At 42.7% G+C, this 17,762-nt stretch overlaps 1 protein-coding gene across 1 annotated transcript in view; it reads left to right on the top strand.

Annotated features, from left to right (window-relative positions):
* The window catches only part of SLC7A6 (solute carrier family 7 member 6), a 25,698-nt gene extending 12,694 nt beyond the window's left edge, over window positions 1-13,004 (top strand). Inside the window, exons 3-10 of the mRNA XM_069085680.1 lie at window positions 3,735-3,860; window positions 5,903-6,047; window positions 7,007-7,130; window positions 7,456-7,559; window positions 8,083-8,179; window positions 9,174-9,323; window positions 9,858-10,041; window positions 10,644-13,004. Coding sequence (XP_068941781.1) covers window positions 3,735-3,860; window positions 5,903-6,047; window positions 7,007-7,130; window positions 7,456-7,559; window positions 8,083-8,179; window positions 9,174-9,323; window positions 9,858-10,041; window positions 10,644-10,735 — 1,022 coding nt within the window. The 3' untranslated portion in view covers window positions 10,736-13,004. The remainder of the gene's footprint in view (window positions 1-3,734; window positions 3,861-5,902; window positions 6,048-7,006; window positions 7,131-7,455; window positions 7,560-8,082; window positions 8,180-9,173; window positions 9,324-9,857; window positions 10,042-10,643) is intronic.
* Window positions 13,005-17,762: the final 4,758 nt, after the last annotated feature.

Below are 17,762 nucleotides of genomic sequence, written 5' to 3'. Positions count from 1 at the left end.
ACAGTAGCAATCTCAATAGGGCTTATTTTGGGGGGAGGGCTTATTTTAGAGGAATCTTACACAGTAAGGGGAGGGCTTATTTTCGGGATAGGTCTTATTATCGGGGAAACACGGTAGGTACTAGGAAAATGATTGTCAAGCGAGATAAAAAGGTTTCCTTCATTTATGGTATTTTAGCTCTTTCCCATAAATCTTTGCCCACAACACAGTTAACCTCTAACCACTAGACCCAATTCTGGGGTGGAGACCAGGTGCTAAGTAGTCACAAGGCTCTCCTCCTCCTCTTCCCCCGCCCCCCACTTTCAGAATCCCAGGATGGCTATTCAGATGATCTAGTAAAAACTTTACAGTTTGTTTACAAAAACAAATAAGTCTGTACCAGACAGGAAGATATAGGTTCTTTCTAAGGAGAGTTACTATATCTCTTGCAGTCATCCTGGTAACTTCTAAAACTTAGGCTGTGATACAGATGCAGCTTTATAAGGGGAGCCTCTATAGAGCTACCTTGTCCTTTTCTCCTGCCCGGGATTCCTCTTTGGAAATTGGTTTGGGGAGCTGAGGTCTCATGGATCTACATCTAGGTTTCTATGTTCACTATTTCTCTTAGCTAGCAAACACTAATTATCTCTGAAGTTTCCACTTCAGCCTGGGGAACATTAAGCTTCTCCATAAACAGAGGGCCATCAGCTCTGATGCTGTACTTATGAGAGAAGCTATATATCCCTTAGGCTGAAGAGTAGAAGAAGAAAGGGGAGGCTAGGTAGCTCAGTGAATAGAGCACCGGCCTTGGAGTCATTTGAACCTGAGTTCAAATCTAGCCTCAGACACTTAACACAAAAACTAGCCATGTGACCTTGGGCAAGTCACTTAACCCAAATTGCCCTACCTTCCCCCTCAAAAAAAAAAAGTAGAGGAAGAGGCTGCTGAGCACTAGGTCTAAAAAAAAAACAACACTCCCAAACTGCTGAAATTAGGCACCTACTTTGTAGCTCTATTCAGTTCAGTTTGGAGAGGCATTATGGGGTATTGAATTGATAGCAGGACTAGGAGTCAGGAAAACCTGCACCCTGCCTCATACACTTGCCTCTCTGAACCTCTGTTGCCTCTTCTGTCAAAATGGAGATAAAAACAAAGTGTTTTTATGATGCTGAAACATTTGATGCTGAGATGAGCATCAAATGCTAACTTTAAAGTACTATAAAAATGTCAGTGATTACTATTATGATTGTTCTTTGTTCAATAAGTATTTTGGAAATAAATGCATTGGCCTCTAAGATGAAGACTCTACTTGAGAGCCCTGGCCAAAACAGAGGGAGATGAATGTGCAATGTTAGTTAAAACTCTGAAGTACTTGAGAGCATTCTAATCCATTGCCAGATCTTCCCTTTCTACTTTCCAAGATCTCTCACATCTGTCCCTAAATTTATCAGGACTCAGACAGCCACTGCTTAGTCTAGGTCCTCATCACTTTTCTTACAGTGGCCTCCATAATTGATCTCATCTCAACTCTCTCTCTATTCTAATCCATCCTTCACACAGTTGCAAAAGCAATTTCCTTAAATGAAAGTCTGAACATGTCAATCCCCTCCTCAGTAATAAGCTCTAGTGACTCCCTCTCCCTACTGCCCATGGAATCGAATATATAAACTCCTGTTCTTGGTTTCAAGACCTTTACAACCTGGACCAACCTGCCTTTCCACACTAAATATGCAGTACTCCCGTTTCCACACTACAGTTAGCTAAACTGGTGGTCCTGATGTTCTTCCCACGTAACTCTCCATCTCCCATCTTAAGGTCTTTGTGGTGACCATCTCCCATCCTTGGAATGTTCCACCTCTTTACTTTTAGGCTCAGCTCAGACACTGCTTTCTGCTTGAGGCCTTTCCTGATCCTTCCCTCCATTCTTCCCGCCCCCCACTCCCAACTGTTACCACTCTTTCTCTTAGAACTACATTGTATTTCTTGTTTTTAGTCTGTATATACACTTATACACACACACACATATATATATATATATGCATACATAAATACATGCATGTGCACACATACATGTAGTCTCTGCCAGTAAGAATGAAAGCTCTTTGAAAGCCAGTATTGTTTCCTATCTGTTCTTGGTGCTTAATAAATGCTTGTTAATTGGTTCATGGTCTTACTGGATCCTTAATGGGTCACTAGCAGTGTATTGAAGCAGTCAGAGGTGTGGCATTTAGGAGTAAGATAGATAAGGAGGTGGGGTCAGGTAATAGCTGGGAGCAACTTTGGCTTACTTACAGTATGTCAGTGTTTTAGTCTTTATCTGTCCTTGGGTCTCTTAACCTTTATATTCACCAGTCTGAGTTCTAATATAGATAGTTAGAATTGTGCCAGGTACAGCAGTTTCTTATCCTTCTGGTAGGTCACATATATTCTTTTGGACCCTTTCTCTCCTTCTCTGCTGTATTATCCTTGCCCTATCTTACTGTCTGGTCATTTGTGAAAACTTTGTTTTTGTCTTGTTTTTAATGAAGTGAAACCTTTGATATACGACCAGAGGCTGCCTACTTCTTGGCTTCTTAATGTCTGTGAGCTGGTCTGGAGGTCTCTCTTGCCATATGACTGCGCCACCTAGCCACCCCTATAATTTCTTTGAAGGAAGAAAAGAATACTTCATTTTGGTTTAATTCAAAAAGCATTTATTGAGCCTTCTTAGTGTCCAGCATTGTGTAAAACTGTGACAAACAGAAAAGACGACACCTTTTCTGAGCTGCCCAAGGAGCAATATGAAGCAGAGGATACTATGAGGCTAGAGGAAGTCTTGGGTAAAGAATCACTGTTAATCTGCATGGTACAGAGGATAAACACAGTTAAAAGGAGATGTTAATGTGCTGGTGCTGGTGCAGGTGAAAAAAACTTCCAGGGTGAGGGCAAGACCTGGCTAGGTAGAGAAGGTGAAGGATGACCTTTCTGATGGAATAATGAATGTTGCACGTGTGCACATGGTGGATGCTGGCCTTGGAAGGACTGAGGGAAAAATCTAGAAAGGCAGGATGGAGCTAGGATATTTTGTAGTAGCTTTTCAGGTTTATTGAGAAAAAGTAAGGTTAGGGTTGGGTATAGTGCAGGTTCCCCACCTCTGGTGTAGTAGATATAAAGATCACTATGTTTTCTTCCAGCCCAGGTTTGTAGTAAATGGCATGTCTTCTGATGTTCTTGTCTTTTTTTTCCCCAAACTAGTAGGAAGGAAGAATGGATAGCATAGAAGTTGGGAAGGGAGCGCCGTGGGCAGGTGTGCCAGGAATCTGTCAGGCCCAGCATCTCAGATTAATCATCACTTAATTGTTCCTGTGTGAGACTTTTCCTTGTAGAGAGAGGAAAGTAGCTGCATCAGCATTATTTGAAGTGGGGAAATGGGCAGGAAATGGGAGTTATTTAGTGGAGGGAATTCTCTATTTGAGAAGGGGTAGTGATGTGGTGCATGCCTATGTTTCTTAGGTGAAGGGCAAGTGCTAGTGTGGTTCTCACAGGTATATTCAGACCTGGGTGGGGGTGGCTTCATTTCATTGACCCAATTATCTGGTTTATGTTTGTTGATCCATAATAATGCTAAGTTCTGAATCTGAGCTGTATTACTATGTCACTGAGTAGCAGTTAGGGAAAGAAATGGAACATTAGTGATGGCTATTGGCCCAAGGGGCAGGAATTCTCTGCCCAAGCTTGCCTGTGACTTGCTGCCCCACGTGGATTTTCTCTCCTAGGTCTGCTGACATTTGTGAACTGTGCATATGTGAAGTGGGGGACGCGTGTACAGGATGTGTTCACCTATGCCAAGGTTCTTGCCCTTATTGCTATCATCGTCACAGGCCTTATAAAACTGTGCCAGGGTAAGTTGGTCTCGGGAGGGAGAGAGGATATTAGTTTAGCCATCTTGCCAGCTTCTCTGGCATATGTGAAAGGACCTGGGTTCACCTGTTTCATCTCACTAATGAGATAGTGACTGTTTCATGTTATGTGACTTTGAGACTCCTTGGAGCGCAGTCTTAGGTATTGGCAAGATACTGGGTCCCTTGATAGGCTGGCCAAAGTCAGCTGGATATGAGGTTGTGTCCCTTTCTCCTCTAGGACTAATCCTCCCATCAGGGATTAGCACTGTCTAGTCTCTGGGATCTCTTAAAATATGGGAGTCCAGAGCTGTGTTGGGAGATAATGAGTCATATTGCAGTTGGTATAGGACTCAGTAGAGAATGCTTTGCTGGAGATGGGCATGGAGCAGTGGGGTAGGGAGCCAGTTTTACAACTTTTTTCTTATATTGTCCTTCTCTAGTAAGGCCTCTCTTAGACCAGCTTGTAAACTTGTGAAGCCTTGCTACATCTTAACATTCTTCTCCCCTTATCTAGGATCAATCCCATTCTATTCCTTGATCTTTTCTAAATTTCATGGATACTTACTAAGCTGTTGACTAATAAAAGCTTAAAGGTATTTCCCCCCTTTCAGAGGTGTTTGGGCTCTTAGTGACCAAAAATCTTTAGAACTTAAAAAGAGAATTTCCATACATGGAATCTCAGACACTATAACAAGTATTAAGGAAGATTATTCGAGGGCAGAGAAACCTGCTTATTAGTTTTCAAATCCTACCAAATAGGTGGCTGCTGCCATCAAAGAGAGAGTTGAGTTTGGGGTTTCTCATAGCTACATTCTGTTTGGAAGCATAGCCAAAGCCATGAGAGCCAGGGGACTGTGGTTGTGGTTGGTGTGGGAGGCTAACTATGAATTCCTGGGGCTTTTTATTTGCAGGTCCAGGGGGCAGTGGAAGAAGTAATGATTTTAGTGTATTGGAGGGACCTGGTTTTGATTCCAAGTTCTGTTACTACCTATGTAATCTTGCCCCCAAAATTTAGCCTTTCTGAGCCTTGGTTTCCTCTTATGTAAAATGAGGGGTTTGGATTCCTTTAAAAATTTCTTCTTGTTTATGTCTGAGTGTGTTGACTTGTTGGGTGCCATTACTTTATACCCTGGAAACAGTAAGTCATTTTCTTATATGTTCAGATTTAACCCTGCCCTGGCTCTGGACCGTTGGGGCCATCTGATACTGAACACAGGATTAACTGGGCTCATTGTTTCCCTAAGGGCTCTGGACCATTGGGGCCATCTGATACTGAACACAGGATTAACTGGGCTCATTGTTTCCCTAAGTCTGGGAGAAAAATCTAGGTGTGTCCCAGCCTGTGCTATTCCTAAAGAAAATCCAAGGACGGAGGGTGGTGATTGGGGGACATCTTTTTGAGCTGAAAGCTCTAATGATTATCTCAGTGCTAGTGAGTAGGTAAAGATAAGGAGGCTTTATGGCTGGCACAGCCTGTGATTTCTTAACATAGGACAATTATAATTGAAAAAAGCAGAAGAGTGGGAATCTTATTCATAGGTCTGATAAGCTTTAGACAGATTGTTCTATTTTTCCAAGCTAAGGTTGATGATGTCAAGAGATAGTACTGAGTATGATTAAAAAAATATATTCTCAGTATATAGAAAGGGAAAACTCTTTGTATTCTTATTGTAAAAAAAAAAAGGTCAGATATTACTTGGGGTATTTGGCAGGAAGTGGTAATTGGGGTTTTAAAAGGATGTTATTATAAAAGGTAGTCAGAAATGCCTTTACTTTTACTTTGCTGGTCTGCTTTGTTTTAGTCGAGGGAGCACTGAATTTTCTTGGGGTCTGAGGTGCTTGGGGCAGGAGTTCTGATTTTGTTTGCACTAAAACTTTGTTTATTCTTTTTTTTCTCTTCCCTTCTCTCTGCCCTTAATCCCTCCCCCCCCATCTTTTGTTATTCTTTCTGCTTCTCTTTCATTCTGTGTGTTTCTACTTTGCTGTCTCTCTGCTCTGCTTTTCTTTTTCCCCATCTCAACCCTCCCCCTCCCCCTTTGCAGGACATTCTGAGCACTTTCAGGATGCATTTCAGGGCGCTTCCTGGGATATGGGAAATCTCTCTCTCGCCCTGTATTCTGCCCTCTTCTCTTACTCAGGTTGGGACACCCTTAATTTTGTAACAGAGGAAATCAAAAACCCAGAAAGGTAAAGTTGAGTTCGTCATGCACTACCAGACTAATTTATGTTGGGAATCCCATTGGTGGTGGGTACCTTTACATAAATGACTATCTTTCCTCACATTCACAACTTCTTTACCCTTTACCTTTGCCTTTCTTTCCCTTCTTCATTTCTCCATCCTCTTCCTTTTACCTTCTGTTGCTTTGAGCAAAAGAAGCACAAGAGGGAGAGGAGGAGTTAGTTGGGAGGGAAGGTCATTGACTTCACCTTAACTTATGTACCACTAGAGGCCAGTGTCCTACCTAGAGGAAGTGTGACCTTGGTAGTCAAAGCTAAAGCCTGGTCTGATTTATAAGCATATAACCTGAAGAAAAGACTTAAGTCAGTCTGGCTAAGTATTACTGTCCCAGCCCTGGGCTAGGCACACTAAAAAGGTAGAGACATTGACTCTCAAGTACACCAGCTAGGTTTTTTATATAACCCTTCCATGAAGACTCCAATGGTAGCTACATTCTTAGACAGTCATTTTACACTGATTGAAAGACTTCATGTTTTTGTGATGCCTTTAAAAAAGAAGACATATCTGAATGAATAGTTTGAGGAGATAGCATGGTGTAGTGGGTTTAGGAGTCAGAGGATTTTGGTGTGGTTCCTGATTTTTTCTTAGTACCAGTATGAGCTTGGACCAATCACTTAATCCTCAATTTCCTTATCTGTAAAATGAAGTCAGACTAAATAACCTCTAAGAACCCTTCCAACTCTTTAAGTTCAAGATCCTGTGACTGATATCTCACCTAGTAGTGAAATTGAAAGATGTTGGGGGTAGCGCCTTGTTAAGGAGATTCAGTAGAGCCCAAGGACTAGGAGCTTAGTTTTGTTTTTAAATCTCATAAAATACTTTCCCAAAAGGGGACTGAGTTAATGTTGTTGGCCCGAAGGAAGGAGGTACAGGATCCTAATGAATGATTTGATATTTTTCTCAACAGGAACTTGCCTCTGGCTATTGGGATTTCTATGCCTATTGTGACCCTCATCTATATCTTGACCAATGTGGCCTACTATACAGTGTTGGATATCCAGGCTGTGCTGGGAAGTGATGCCGTGGCTGTGGTGGGTCCCTTGATCCTAGTCCCATTTGTATTTTGAGGCTGTCTTGGAAATAGTGTCGCAAAATTGATTTCTTTCCACTATACTCTTCCTTTCCCTGATGGTTGGGCCAGTCACAAATAAGAGTAAAAATTAGGCTATATGACCTACTTCTCTCTCTTCCTCTGTTCTTGGGGCAGTGAATTGCTGCTTTGTGGAAGCCATCATCTGGTCTAGGAGCAGCGACCAGTCTTCAGCATAGGCCGTGTGATGCGCCTCCCACTTCAGGTCTTTGTGAGATGCTTACTTGCCCTGGTCTTTGACTTCCTTTCTTTTCTTCATTTACCAGACATTTGCTGACAAGGTGTTTGGCATATTTAGCTGGACAATTCCTATTGCTGTTGCCTTTTCCTGCTTTGGAGGCCTCAATGCATCCATCTTTGCTTCATCAAGGTAATATGGCTCTCATGCTGCCTACTTTGTGTCTCATGTGTGTTAATGGCATATAGCATAAACTGGCTAGCTTTCTAGCCTGTGTAGTGACCTTTATTTAAAGTCCTTGTCCCTTTGCACTCTTCCAATCCTAGGGGTATATAGTGAAAGTGTTTGTTGTCTCAGAGGTTGCCTTCCTACTGACTGAAGGCAAGGGTATTTATATGAGGAAATACCATCTTAATGATTATCATTGGAGCTAAGGAAAGCAGGCTTTAAACTGGAACTCTGGCCATCTCTTTGACTGTATTAATGGAGTCTCCTTTCATCTTGGGAGGCTGGCTACCATTTGCTCAGCCCCTGTATAATATTGGGATTTGGATAATGTTGTGTGTGTGTATGCATGTGTGTGTGTGTGTTTGTATGTGTGGATGGATATAGATATGTAGACACATAGGTGTGTGTGTTACGTGTATGTGTGTTAGGGCTAAATGAGTGTTGGATGTGGGTGACTCCAACTTAATCTAACTCTTATCTGTCCTAGGTTGTTCTTTGTGGGTTCTCGAGAAGGTCATCTCCCCTATCTTCTATCCATGATTCACATTGAACGCTTCACACCTGTTCCTGCTTTGCTCTTCAATGTGAGCTTTCTTGTACCAGAAGGGAAAGGGGTTTATGGGGAGGAAAGGTTGGAGCTGAGTCATTACACTAATTACTCTCTGTGGATAATGGGGCCATGGTCCTAAAGGGGAACAGGGTAGTGGTGTTGAGAGAACAGGTAGTGAAGATGAAGTGAAGTGAGTGTCAGGGGCATTAGAATGGCTGAGAACATGGGCCCTGATTCTGTTCTGGGAAGGAGAGTTGCCTATATGTTATTAAAGGGGTTGCAGTGAGGAAAGAAGAACTGAAGGTTATGTGGAGAGGATGGGATAGTGAAGGAATATGGGGAGCATGTCAGATAGTATCCAAGATACTTTGGGCAGCATGGTATAGTGGAGGAAGAACATCGTTAGGAGTCAGAATGCTGAGGTTCCAGTCCTGATTACCATCACTTACTTCCCACGTTACCATTTGCAATCTGAATCATAAGCCCGAGTTTCCTTATCTGTAAAATGAACTGCTCACTTCAAGGCAAATGTATTATAAACCTTAAAGTGATACATAAATGTGACTTACTATTAGAGTGTTGTTGTTGTTGAGTTGTTTCAGTTGAGTCTGACTCTCTGTGACCCAATTTGGGGTTTTCTTGGCAAAGACACTGGTGTGGTTTGCCATTTCTTACCCCAGCTCATTTTACAGATATGGTTAGGTGACTTGCCCAGGGTTACGCAGTATCTGTTACAAGTATCTGAGGCCAGATTTGAACTCAGGTCTTACTGACTCCGGGCCCTTGCACTCTGTCCACTGTGCTACCTAGCTGCCCCAGATATTAAGAGTATAGGTATATGGTAACTGACCTGTTTACTCTCATAGGGTTGTTGTGGAGGCTCAGATTGGAGAATTTATTTGAAAGATGTGAAAGTGTTTTGTAACCATAAAGCACTGTACAACTGTGGGGTGTTATTGATATGAAATAGTGAATGTCACATGTCAAGATCTCCTGTTATGTGCAACATGAAACCCTTTTCTTCACAGTGCACCATGACCATCATCTACCTCATTGTGAAGGATGTCTTCCTGCTTATCAACTACTTTAGCTTCAGTTACTGGTTCTTTGTGGGTTTATCAGTTGTGGGGCAGCTCTACCTCCGGTTGAAGGAGCCAGAGAGGCCTAGACCCCTCAAGGTGAGGTTATTCTTACTGGCTGAAGGGAAAGGCTTGGGATATAGGGGAGGGAACTGGTTTTATTTGTTCAAGAGGCTTCTGTAACCCAAGAACTTAAGTCCCATTAACAGGTACCCTGGTCACAGCACATCCTGGATTGTCCTTGAGAGAGAATTCTTTTTTTATTTTATTTTAATTTTTGGAGGTGGGGAAGGCAGGGCAATTGGGGTTAAGTGACTCACCCAAGGTCACATGGCTAGTAAGTGTTAAGTGTCTGAGGCTGGATTTGAACTCAGGTCCTCCTTACTCCAGGGTTAGTGCTCTATTCACTGCACTACCTAACCACCCCCTCATGTGAGAATTCTAGCCATGCCTCCTTCATATCTCATGGGTTAGAGGCAAAGATTCTTATCCCTTTTGGCTTAAGCTATGGTCAGGAAGCTGGAGGTAGGGTATACTGGAAGGAGTGATGGCCTGGGCTCTATGTATAGGATCTTATGATCCTTAGATCCAAGCATTTAATATTCACATTCTTCATTCTCCTTTCTCTTCCAGCTGAGCCTGTTTTTCCCTATAGTTTTCTGCGCATGCTCTGTTTTCCTGTTGGTTGTACCCCTTTACAGTGACACTATCAACTCCCTAATTGGCATTGGAATTGCTTTTTCTGGGATCCCAGTCTACTTTGTGGGTATCTACTTGCCTGCATCCAAGAAACCACTCTTCATCGGGAAGATTCTGGGCAAGTATCTCTTCTATTTGGGGTGGTGTTGTGGGGTGGAGTGAGGTAAGGGGTGGAGAGAGTCAGTTCCATAGCCAGCTCCACATGGTAGGTGCTAGAGTGGATAGCCAGTCGTTGTGTGAGGCATGCAACAAGCTTTGTTTGCCACCACTTTTGAAATTTCTACTGTTAGTCTTTGCTTTAGGTTAAGACCTTCTCGACTAGAGCCTTCTATTAAAGTTGCAAATTCCCTGGAGGAGGAATGTAGCACAAGTTAGTTTTTTAGATTAGTTGTGTGACCTTCTGGGGAAAGGCCGTGGAGATAGGTATTTTTTCGGTGGGTTGGAGATAGGCAGGGAAGGGAAGGTGCAGAGCAGTGTAGAAGGTGATGTGGGGCAAACCGGCACTGGCCACTAAATCAGCCAACCAACCAATCAAATACCCCAAAAAACAAAAAGGTAGGTGGGGAGAGAACCACCTTACAGGGTTGCCTCAGGCTGGAGCCCTGCTGATCTGGGGCTCTGGGTGAGGAATCCCTGGAATTGTTCTGAGGAGGACTGATTCAGCATTGTTATTCTTGGAGCTAATTTGTAAAGTTGTCGTCTTTCTCTTTTTCTCTCTAGCTGCTATCACCAAGGCAACACAGTTACTCTGTCGCTGCGTCCTGACTGAGCTGGACTTAAGTGAAGGCAGAACTGAAAGGAAATCTGACTAGGGGCCAGAGGCTTCTTCGGAACTCTAAGGCCAGGAAAACCAGCTGCACATGGGTCATCGAGGTGCCGGTGACCGCATATCCAGGAAATAGGACAACAGAACCTCCTGAGGCGGGGGGAAGAGCCTTCTGCAGTCTGGAACTCAATTTCCCCACATGGCAGTCTTTTTCTGGAATGAAAACTCCAAACCCCTGTGTTGACATTTGGCAGACTTAGGGGGGAGAATGATGGTAGAGAAAAAGGGTCTGTGTTGGGGAGACCATAGTGGTAAGAAAAAAAGTTTGGGGGGGGAGGGCATGCTGGTGAGGAGATAGAGATGTTGAGAAGAACATATAAGCTCCTCCTTCCCCCCCAGGCAAACAGGAATAAACCAAAGTTCCGTAGAAGAAATGGGCCACATCTTCAAAATCCTAAGTCAGAAGTTTTAGATTTGGTAAGAGAAAAGCTATTCTAAAACCTAGAATCCTTTCCTCCTCCCTCTTCCTCACTGAGAACTCTTTTTTTTTTTTTTTGGCTCTTTGGAGGGCAATTGAGGTTAAGTAACTTGCCCAAGGTCACACGGCTAGTTTTTGCATTAAGTGTCTGAGGTCGGATTTGAACTCAGGTCCTCCTGACTCCAGGGCTGGTGCTCTATTCACTGCACCACCTAGCCGCCCCTCACTGAGAACTCTTGCCCTCAGCTCCACTCCCGCCCCCTAAACTCGGACCATTAATACTAAATCCTAGTCATCCCTCTAGTAATGGTTTTTTGGTCTTCAAGTTTTGGGGGCTGAGGACTGGGAATTCTCAGTGGGGGAGAAAGAGGCCAAAAGGTGAAGTGGGGAAGGATTCTAGCTTTTAAAATGGTTTTCCTTTGATCAAATCCAAACTTTTTCTACAGGACTCTGGTTTATTACTTGCTGCCTCTGGAGGTGGGGGGCAGGAAGAGGGAGGAGAGGGTTATGTGCCTTTTTAAAAATTGAGATTATCCAGAATTGTTGGCCTTAGATTGAAATGTCACGTGTTTATATGGATCTAACAGTTGGGATTGTGGTTAGTTCAGTATTTTGCATTGGTGGTGTTTTCAGTTGATGTTGAGTAAAGGTTGACAAGTTTCTCACACTCTTCTACTTACATTTGTACACATACAGGTGTACAATGTTCACTCGTACACAAGTGTGTATGTTATAAGCTCTGGCTAATGTCTCAGCAGGGAAAAAAGATTAGCAAATTCATGAGTGAGGGTTCACACTCTTTTTGTGAAGAGGAGTGACTTTATTCACTTAAGTAAGGCCCTATGTCTTTATTTTAGACATTAGCACATGAAAGTGTTGGTTGATCCTGGGCCCCTTCTGGAAATTCAAAAACAACTGGAAATTTGACAACTTCCTGAAAATAAATGTGTTTAACCCTGACAATGGAAAGTCGAAATCAACCCTGACTCATGAATTATCTAATTCTTTTCTGATAAAGACAGCTAGTAGTCAGATCCTTTTTCACACACATGCACACATCATGTTGATGTGTTATGTGATAGTGATTGTAGTTTTCTGAAAACTTTAGTCTTAGAACTCCCACAGACAGCACTGGCATTTTCACATATTGGCCCTGTGGCTGGACTGCCAGGATTTATATACCTCACAAGCCCTGTTGCCTCAGTGTGTGTCCCATATGGGAAGCACGCTCCCTTCCCTTCTTGCTTACCCTGGCTACAGGAGGGGACTTTCCCTAAGTCTGGGTGGACTGAGATCTCTCAGTGGTATAGTTTGATTGCTTGTGGAAGGTTTTAGTTTAGGTTAGTATAGTTTTGTTTGGATGTATGGGAAGAGGTGAATCACCTTTGAAGGCAGTAAGGACCCTTTAGTAAAGTCCTTAAGAACTCTTTCCCAGGCTTTAGAGCTAGGAGTCTGAGACCTTCTTTGTTAGCAGCTTCCTTCTCCTGTGCACCTATTTCTTGGAGCCTGTTCTCCAAACTGCTTGTTGAGAGCCTTGAAGCAGGCAATACTGAGGTACAGGGGAGAAAGGGAGAGAAGTTAGGCCTAGTGCACATATTGGTCCCAAAGACCAGAGGCATGGGTGACAGTGGTATGTCTTTGCCTGGTGTGTGTTTTTTGTGTGCAAGTTGGCTGCATTTAATTATAGTACTGTCTGATGCTGGACAGAGTGTTCTGCCCTGCGGGCCAGGCAGTGCTCATCCCAGGGCCAGAGGTGAGCAGGGATAATAATACCTCACCATTTTATGTCACTCCTTGTCCTTTGGCCCTCAGAACCAATAAAGAATGAAAATGAGAACGGAGTCAGCCTGTTTTTGTCCACACTTGCAACAGCAACAGTGATTTGGGTGGGAATACTTTGCATAAACGATTTTTGCAAAATAACACTCTTGGGAAATTCACAATAACCCAGACCAGCAACTTACTTTCATCTCCTCCTTGTTTCCAGTGGGCAGACCATTCAGAGGAAAAAACAAACAGCGTCTCAGGCTAAGTCTCTCCTGCCTCGATGGCATGGGGGCTGATCAGCATTGCCACTGCCACTCAGACTTCAGCCATGTGGTAGGGGGTTTCTTGAACTAATGATTTGTTTTGAGTATAGTCTCAGGTGTTAGGAGAATGTGGCCTCTGTGCGGACACAGGTGCTTCTGGTAAGACGTGTGGGATAGGGAGATTTTATTGGTATAGAAAACTCTCACCGGTAGGTATCTTCTGTGTGACTTGCAGCCTTAGAGTACTGAGGAGGGTCTTGAACCCAGGCCTTATAGTTTCTAGATCAGCTCTCTATGCTGTGCTGTACCATACAGATAACTCAGCATTTATGTATATGTAGTGCTCTAATTTATATTCTCCTTTGAACTTTACAACAACTTTCTGAGGTTTACTGGTATTATTCCCAGTTTACAGATGAGGAAACTGAGTTTGAGATTAAGTAGCTTCACCAGGGTCATATAACTATGGTATATGTCAGAGATGGGATTCAAACCCAGGAAGCTTATATATATGCATATTTGTAAACTCTTAAGTTTACAGAAAGCATCAACTCTGAATCATTCCAAAGGTGGAAGACACATCTAGCTGAGGCACATTGTGGTGCATTAGCCTGATGGAGGGTAGTAACTACAGCTCTTGGCCTTTCAGTCCCTCTGCAAGCAATTCTGAGCTTTGGGACTAGTGGGGAGCTCTAAAACATGACTGCTTTTAGTGGCTCAAGATTAAATTTTTTTTTCAAAATTAAATTCTTTTGCAATCATTTCCTTCTCACTTCCTTCCTAACCTCCTGGGAGCCTTGCCACTTTAATGCACAAATTAGTTCAAATCTGTGCCAGTCTGGTGCCTGCACTTTTCCTTATGTGAGGTAATTCCTTAAATCTCAAATCTCATTGAGCTCTTGTCTGGAAGGATTTGAAAGTCCCCGACCCTGTGTTATTCTGCACATAGGATATTCTTCTGGGGCAACAGTTGCCTTCCAGTAGTTTTCGGAGGTAGTAAATTGGTCATTAACTCACAAGTTTCATTAAAAACACGACGTTGTTACTTGAGACATTTTGATGAAGATAAACATTTTTTCCATTGCCTATCTGGGAGAGTTTAGCTACTGCATGCTTTGTGAATGACATCACATTATATGACATCTGGTTCTTAATGTGACTGCACTAAGGAACTGGTGGCTCCTCTGTATTTACATAGCAACAGATCTTGTCTGCAGGACATATTCTATTGGTAATCCTAGTGGGGTCCCTACCTTTATTAATTCCCCTAGCCCAGGCCTTTCTCTTCTGACCCAGCGTTACTGTAGGGAAGATAACTTGCTATTGGTGGACTGGAAGTTAATACCCTAAAGGACCGTAAATCGGCCTTTCTTTTGAACTCTGGGGGAACTGGCTCCCAGGAGGTACATACTATTATCTGAAATTATTTACTTGTGGTTTTAATCCCTACTTGAGTAGGAACTTTTATGAAGTTGTGAAGTAAACCCTTTAAAAGATAGGGAAAAAAATCTAATGAATGCATAAGCACAGCATGCCATGTCCATGGGACTAACCCACTGAGGACTTTGTCTAATCCTTTTAGTTTCTATACTGATTGAAAGGAAATTAAGCTACAGTTCTAAGAAGGGGGCTGACTCTAGCATCAATATATGTTTGTCTGATAACAGATTAGAATTCTAAACAAGGTTTTAGATTCAGCCTTTAACTTGTTTGGAAAGACTCCTTTTGACCTTGCTGTTTTCCTTTGTCCTTTCAGTAATTGCTGATCTTCAAGAAAGAGTACCCTGTGGTTCCATACCACCCATTTCACTGTGAAGCACCACATAGTGACTCAAGTGCCCAGGATAACACAGACATTGCTCGCTTCAGAGTCACTGTTGGTCTCCGAAGTAACCGAGTTAAGACAGTTCTCTCTCAGCCTTTGTCCTCCTTCACCTTTCTCCATCATGTAACAGGACTCACTCCCCTCTGGATATTTTCTCTGCTTCCTTGGTTTTCCTAGTTTTCCTGTGTATCTGACCATTTCTTGACCCATTTGCTGTTTAAGTGTTCTCCTATGTCCTAAGGGTCGGTGTCCCCTAGAATTATAACTTTAGCTATTTGCTATACCTGAAGATCATTCGAAAATCTGTATCTACACGTTTTTATCAGTTCCACTTCCTCCCTTAAAGTGCATCTTAGAAATCTCCCTTGGTAGGTACCATAACAAAACCTAACTTACAATAGTCCTAATCACTTTTCCTAACTTCCCTATAGACACTGCCATCCTCTTATCCATTTGTGATAGCTGAGAGTCGTTCTTGGCTCTTTGCTTCTCTTCATCCAGTCAGTTGCTAAATCCTGTTGTTTCTACTTTTTTCTACTGTTGTTCTCTCACTCCACTTAATGCTGCTACCACCTTAAATCAGGGCCTTATCACCTGTTTCCTGGACTCTTATAATAGTCTCCTAATTGATATACTTGCCTCCAGTCTCTTCTCTAACCCATTCTTTACAAATTAGTCAGTCACTGCCCTGCTTGGTGTGAATTTTTGTTCATGTCAGCTTTATGTCTGTGATCTGGCCATTCTGGTCTTGTGATGCAGTGACCATGTCTGAGGCAATATCCAATTCTCTGCACATCTCTGAGGCAAGAAGCAGCGCAGTAGAGTGGGTTAGAAAGCTGGCCTTGGAGCTACGAGGGTCTGGGTTCAAGTCTAGCCTGACAGTGTGGGTAAATTACTCAACCTCTTAGTACTCAAGCAACTGCATTGGTAGAGGGAATTTCCTTAACCAGAAATTTGTTACTTGTGCCCATGAAATCACAAATCCAGCTCTCTCCTTTTTTTTGGGCCAAGACAGATAATTACAGTTATACCATATTTGACTTCATTTTGACATTCATTTACATCATTGTGGTCATGCAAATGGTCTTCCTAATTTTATTCACATTTTGTTCACATCTTCCCATGTTTCTCTTGAACTTTTCTTCTTTGTCTTTTCTCTTAGCGCATACTGTAATGTCCCATTATACTCATTACCTAGTTTGTTTAGCCATTCCTCAGTCTGTGGCGCCTGCACCCATGATTGGAATGCACTCCTTTCTCATATCAGTGGCCACCTCTGCCATGAAGCCTTTTCTGATCCTCAGCTGAAAGTGATCTGTCCCTCACATTCTGGATCTCTGCTTTGTCCTTATCTACAACTAAACTGTGTTCTGTGTATGATGTCTGTAGATGTCATCTATTCTTTCCAGCAGAATGTAAATTCCAGTGTGGCAAGGACTCTGCATTTTTCATCTTTGTAATCCCAGGGCCTTGGCATATACATGGTAAGCACTTGATAAATCTTAGTTTCGTCGGTACAGGATGAATGAAAGAAAAGGAGCTAGAAGGCTTCCCAAATGCTTTCTTCCGTGACAACTCCATGAGGGAGCATCTTCTGCATTTTAGAAATGAGCAAACAAGCTCTGAGGTTTGTCACAACAGTGAGTGTGTGAAGGCCAATTAGAAACCAAATCTTTTGACTCTCAAGTTTGATGCACTCTTTAATTGGGAAGAGTATTCTCTTAGGGAAGGTAATAGCACTTTATAGCTCCAGGAGTACAAAAGGAAGACTTTCCTTCCTGGAGGCCAGTATGCGTATTCACAAACTGATTACCACTTGTTTGTGACTGTAGGGTGAGCACTAGGTTGTATGAACACAATCTTAACTCCTCTAGGGAGAGAGGAAGCACTAGAAACCCGAAAGCCCCAAATTCCTTCATTGCAGAGCTCGAGAGTTAGGGTTAGGCTTTCCAAAAAGCCTCTCAAAACCAGTCTAACTTCTGTTCTTGCTAACAGCTGTTCTAATTTGCTGTTAAACTGATGGCCAAAGTAGGGGGAGGGAAGGTACAGTACCTATCAAAATATAGTCGTAACTCACATTGAGGCAGCACTGCCTTTTCCCTTCACTCAGTTATTACTTTGAGGGACTCATGTTCTCATCCGTGTGGTCCCCTCCTTCATCAGGGCAGCTGGAAACCCATCTGTGCCTTTTCATACCATACAATCTATGTGTAACACCATACATCCTTCAACAAGGACTTAGCCAATATGCTGGAATTCTGCCTCTTTGTCTTTGGATCTTAAGGGTAATGGCGTAGTATTTGGATTATTTCTTAGTCTTGATAGCTTACTAAACTATTTCCTTATCCAATCATATGCTTTCTTGATAGTTTATACCACTTTTATATTTTGCAACGGAGCAGCTGTTGTTAATTTTAGCTCTTCCTAGAAATTGCAAGCTTAGGTTTTCCTGGAGTCTACTCCCCAGCCTGAAAGCTTAGGTTTTCCTGGAGTCTAGTCCCCCTAGGGAAGAAGCCAAATACCATTATGTTTGGGGCAGGATCAAGAAAGGCTTTTATTTTGTGACCTAGAACCTTTAGGCTGAAAACAACTGTAGCTTCTCTAGTTATACATAGTTGATTACCTGTGAATTCCAGAACACTTCTTCACCAGGAGGAATTAGACTGTACCTCATCAAGTTGCAGAGAAGCAAAGTACTTTCTAACAATCAGAGATGTCCAGAAATTGAATGGGCTCCTTT

This window comes from Petaurus breviceps, unplaced genomic scaffold (genome assembly GCF_028583685.1).
Source record: "Petaurus breviceps papuanus isolate PSGF00001 unplaced genomic scaffold, PetGlider_PUasm1.0 176, whole genome shotgun sequence".
In the NCBI taxonomy this organism is placed as follows: Eukaryota; Metazoa; Chordata; class Mammalia; order Diprotodontia; family Petauridae; genus Petaurus; species Petaurus breviceps.
This window is presented reverse-complemented; position numbering and strand designations above follow the sequence as displayed.